At 59.3% G+C, this 3,984-nt stretch overlaps 1 protein-coding gene across 1 annotated transcript in view; it reads left to right on the top strand.

Annotated features, from left to right (window-relative positions):
* Positions 1-3,984, top strand: part of Prex1 (phosphatidylinositol-3,4,5-trisphosphate dependent Rac exchange factor 1) — a 110,329-nt gene that overhangs the window by 103,484 nt on the left and 2,861 nt on the right. Inside the window, exons 34-37 of the mRNA XM_033767200.1 lie at positions 1,436-1,579; positions 1,670-1,784; positions 2,843-2,909; positions 3,772-3,944. Coding sequence (XP_033623091.1) covers positions 1,436-1,579; positions 1,670-1,784; positions 2,843-2,909; positions 3,772-3,944 — 499 coding nt within the window. The remainder of the gene's footprint in view (positions 1-1,435; positions 1,580-1,669; positions 1,785-2,842; positions 2,910-3,771; positions 3,945-3,984) is intronic.

The following is a 3,984-nucleotide window of genomic DNA, read 5'->3' on the forward strand; positions in this document are numbered from 1 at the left end:
TCCAGAACAAGGAGTACACAGTCTGCATCCAGCACTTTCAGGTCTTGGCAGGCTTCTGGCCTCCTGGAGCACGGTGTAGCCCAGTGGGTCTCACTCTGGTTACACCCCAGAATGATCTGAGGAGCTGTTCCAAGGTGCAGAGCCCCCGCCCCTGGCCACACCGACTCAGTGTAGGGCAGGGCTAGGCCCCGGACCCTGGCCATCTGTGGGCAAGAGCCTGGGCTGCCTTCCTACACAGTGCTGGGAACTGGCTGGGAGGACTGCTTTTCAGACCCCCACCCAGACCTCTGGGGCAGAGCCTCGGCATCTGTCTCCGGGGGACCCCAAACCTCACAGTCTAAGGGTTACTGATGCAGAACATGGTTTGCAGCTTCATTTCACTTCGATAAAAACCCTGTTAGAAGCCGGGTGTGGTGATCCACACAGAAATCCCAGTACTCTAGGAGGCTGAGGCAGGAGGATTGTGAATTCAGTGACTTAGCAAGACCCTTTCTCAAAATAAAAAACAAAAGGGCTGGGGGTGTAACTCAGTGCTTCGGCCCTGGACTCTGTCCCCAGCATCACTTACATACACACAGAAACCCCCAAACCATTTTTTCCTAATTGCCATATTGCCTTGGATTTTTTTTGTACCCCGGATCGAACTCAGGACCTTATACTTTCGAAGCAGGCTCAGTGCCACTGAGCTAAATCCCTGGCCCTGCCTTGAAATTTTAATGCTGCCAGTATACTATGCATCTGTTTATGTACCCTGCATCTTTGCTTTCTATGTAAAAAAAAAAGTAAGTTTTTTCCCATGCTCCCCCTCAAGAACCAGTTTTCACCTCCTCAGGGCCTTGTCACCCCCGCTGAGAATGTGCACACTGCAACCTAGAGGGGCAGGTTCCTTTTTTTTTAGGCCCCCTTTTGAGCTCACAGTAGGGGCTGCCTGGCCGTGGGTTGAGCGGGGCCCAGGGAGAAATACTGGTCGATTAGTAATGCCTGGCAGGATACAGGATGGGGCCTGAGTGCTGTGATTGCTGGCCCTGCCAGGAGCCCATCCGTGTGGGTGCAGAGAAGATGTAGCCCACTGAGGGTGGCTTTTTTCAGGTGGGGGCCCTGAGGGGGAAGAAGCACCGGGGGCTCTGCAGACACAGGCTGCTGCGTGTCTTCTCAGGCTGAGTGGGGTTGTGGAAACAAGACCTGTGGCCGCAGGCAAGGGGAGGGCAGAGGGTGCTCTTCTGGGTGTGGAGCATCTGAGGCTACCCCTGGGGTAGGGGGGCAAGGAGATCCCGGATGCAGTGCACGGACGTCCCAGGGTGCACCTCGAGGCTGGGAAGACCAGGTGTGAGCAGCCACTGGAGCAGGGTGACGGGAGCCCCAGGATGCCTCTGGAAGGCGGGGCTCCTCCCCTAGGGCCCTTGCCCTGAGCACCATTCCCTTTTGTTCCCTGCAGACACCAATGTGTTCTACCACATCGAGGGCAGCCGGCAGGCGCTGAAGGTGGTCTTCTTCCTGGACAGCTACCACTTCTCCAAGCTGCCATCCCGCCTGGAGAGCGGGGCCAGCCTCCGGCTGCACACCGTGCTCTTCACCAAAGGTGAGCCGCGGGTCCGGGAGACCGTGGGGGCCTGGCCAAGGCCACTGTGTCCTTGGGACCCAGCCACCTGCCCTCACTTGTCTCCCTCAGCTCTGGAGAGTGTCGAGGGGCCTCTGCCTCCGGGCAGCCAGGTGGCAGAAGACTTGCAGCAGGAGATCAACGCGCAGTCCCTGGAGAAGGTCCAGCAGTACTACCGCAAGCTCAGGTACGCTGGGCCGTGGGGTGTGGGAGCCGGGAAGCCGAGGCCGGGCACTAGCACAGCGCTCCAGGCACCGCAGGCAGTGGGCAGCGTGGGCCTCGACCCTTGCTGAGCACCTGCCGTGTGCCAGGCCTTTGGCCTGCCCGGAGCCTCACAGCCGCCTGCACGGTAGGCCGCGCTGACCCATTCCCAGGAGGGAAGCCGATCCCAGAGAGCTCACTGGCCACGCGCTGGCAGCGGCTGGACTTCGGCTCCCAGTCTGGTCCTCTCCGCCGAGCCCAGCTGCTTCTCCCAATCCAAGTGGGGGTCCGAGCCGGGATGGGGGTGGGGCCTGGGATTCCTGGTCTTGAGGAAGGGGGATGTGGCTCCCGGGCCTGTCCACGAGGAGTGGCAAGAGCAGGCAACGCGCCAGCTCTGTGACCCTGGAAACCCAGGGAGGCTGAGGATGGGGATGGATTGGTGTGGGGAGGGTGTTAGCCTCTCCTGCCAACCGTACATTTGGAAATGGGAACACCTGGCCGTGTGACTTCAAACTGGCACCTGTTTGAGCAACTTTTCATCCATTCTGTGGCATTTGCTCGCATGATCATTCGTTCGCCCCTCATTTGTTCAGTATGTTCAGGAGGTCTTCTGTGGGCCGCGTGCTAGCTGCATATTTGTGTGGGAATCAGCAGGCAGAAAAAAACAAAAACAAAACAGTCCTGTTCTTTTATCTGGCCCATGTCTACCCTGTCTTGTAAATAAAGTTTTATTCGCACACAAGCACATTCACTGACACCGTCAGGCTAGTCTAGCAGGGTTGCAGACTGGATCCCAGGTCCCACGGACTCCTGGTTGGCCCCCTGACAGCTTTCGGACCCTGACCCCACACCCTGTGTCCGCCCAGGTGGTGCCGTGCTCGGAGGGGAGAGGCAGGGTGGGTGGGAGAGGAGCACAGGTAGGGTTGGAGGAGCAGCTCTGCCCACGCTCTCCATGGTTCCTCGGGCTGTGGCTGCGGAAGCTTGGACAGGGGTGGGGCAGAGAGCATGGTGTGGGCCCCTCTCAGCTCCGGCTTCCTCTCTCAGGGCGTTTTACCTGGAGCGGTCTAACCTGCCTACTGATGCCAGCACCACAGCGGTGAAGATAGACCAGGTGGGTCCTGTGCCCTGGAGCCTGGGCGGGCGGTGCTCTGGGCCCTCCAGGATGGCTCCCCTTTGAGAATCCCTTGTTAGATGATTTTTCCGCACTTTCCACCTGTGTCTCTCTCCTTAACCCCAGCTGGTGTCAGCTTTTCTCAGGTCAGAGTCACAAACCCCAGGCCAGGTGGGGACCGTGCCATGTCCTTTGTGTTGGCTTCTGAGGTGTTGCCAACATTCGGAGATCAAAAGGCTCCCCCCAGAATGGAAGCTTCGTTTTCCTGGGGAAATGGACAGATCCGGCCATGGGGGCCACATTCCCAGGCCTTGCAACTGCCTCTTCCGACAGGGGCTCCCCCCATGGGGCCTGAGCCTCCTGCTTTCCCGGGCTCGAAGGGGCCGTGACTGTGACCCTGGTTTTGATGTGCCGGCCTCGGGGCTTGGAGACTGGGGCTTCAGGCCTTTGGCAGAATTGTCACTTTATAGTCAACCTGCACATGGTGGTCAGGGAAAGTGGGGGCTGAAGGGAAGGCTCATCTTGGGGAGGGGCAGCTTGAGCTGATCATGTCGGGTATAGGTTTGGAGAGGCAGGAGAGCCCCCGTTCAGGCTTTGGTGGGAACACACCGCAGGTGAACAGGTAAATCGGAAGGTTGGATATGTGGTGGATCTTGAATACCAGCTGGTAGGGCAGTTGGTAGCCACAGATGTTTCTTGAGCAGAGGTTGTAGCAGTTAATTGGATTGTAAGCCTTAGAGAGGGGAGCTGGGAGGACAGGTGCTGTAGCAGAGCTGAGTGAGAAGGATGAGGGGAAGAAGCTGATGGGGGCCTTGGGGTCGTGGGGTCCCCTGACCATCTGGGCATTGGTTGCACCTTGCAGCTGATCCGCCCCATCAATGCTCTGGATGAGCTGTGCCGCCTCATGAAGTCCTTCATCCACCCCAAGCCTGGAGCTGCCGGGAGCCTGGGGGCCGGCATCATCCCCGTCTCCTCGGAGCTCTGCTACCGCCTGGGGGCCTGCCAGATCGCCATGTGTGGCACCGGCATGCAGAGGTGACCGGGCGGGGCGGGGCGGGGCCGGGGGAGGTTGCCC

This window comes from Fukomys damarensis, unplaced genomic scaffold, assembly GCF_012274545.1.
Source record: "Fukomys damarensis isolate Sample0158 unplaced genomic scaffold, DMR_v1.0_HiC HiC_scaffold_22, whole genome shotgun sequence".
Lineage (NCBI taxonomy): Eukaryota > Metazoa > Chordata > Mammalia > Rodentia > Bathyergidae > Fukomys > Fukomys damarensis.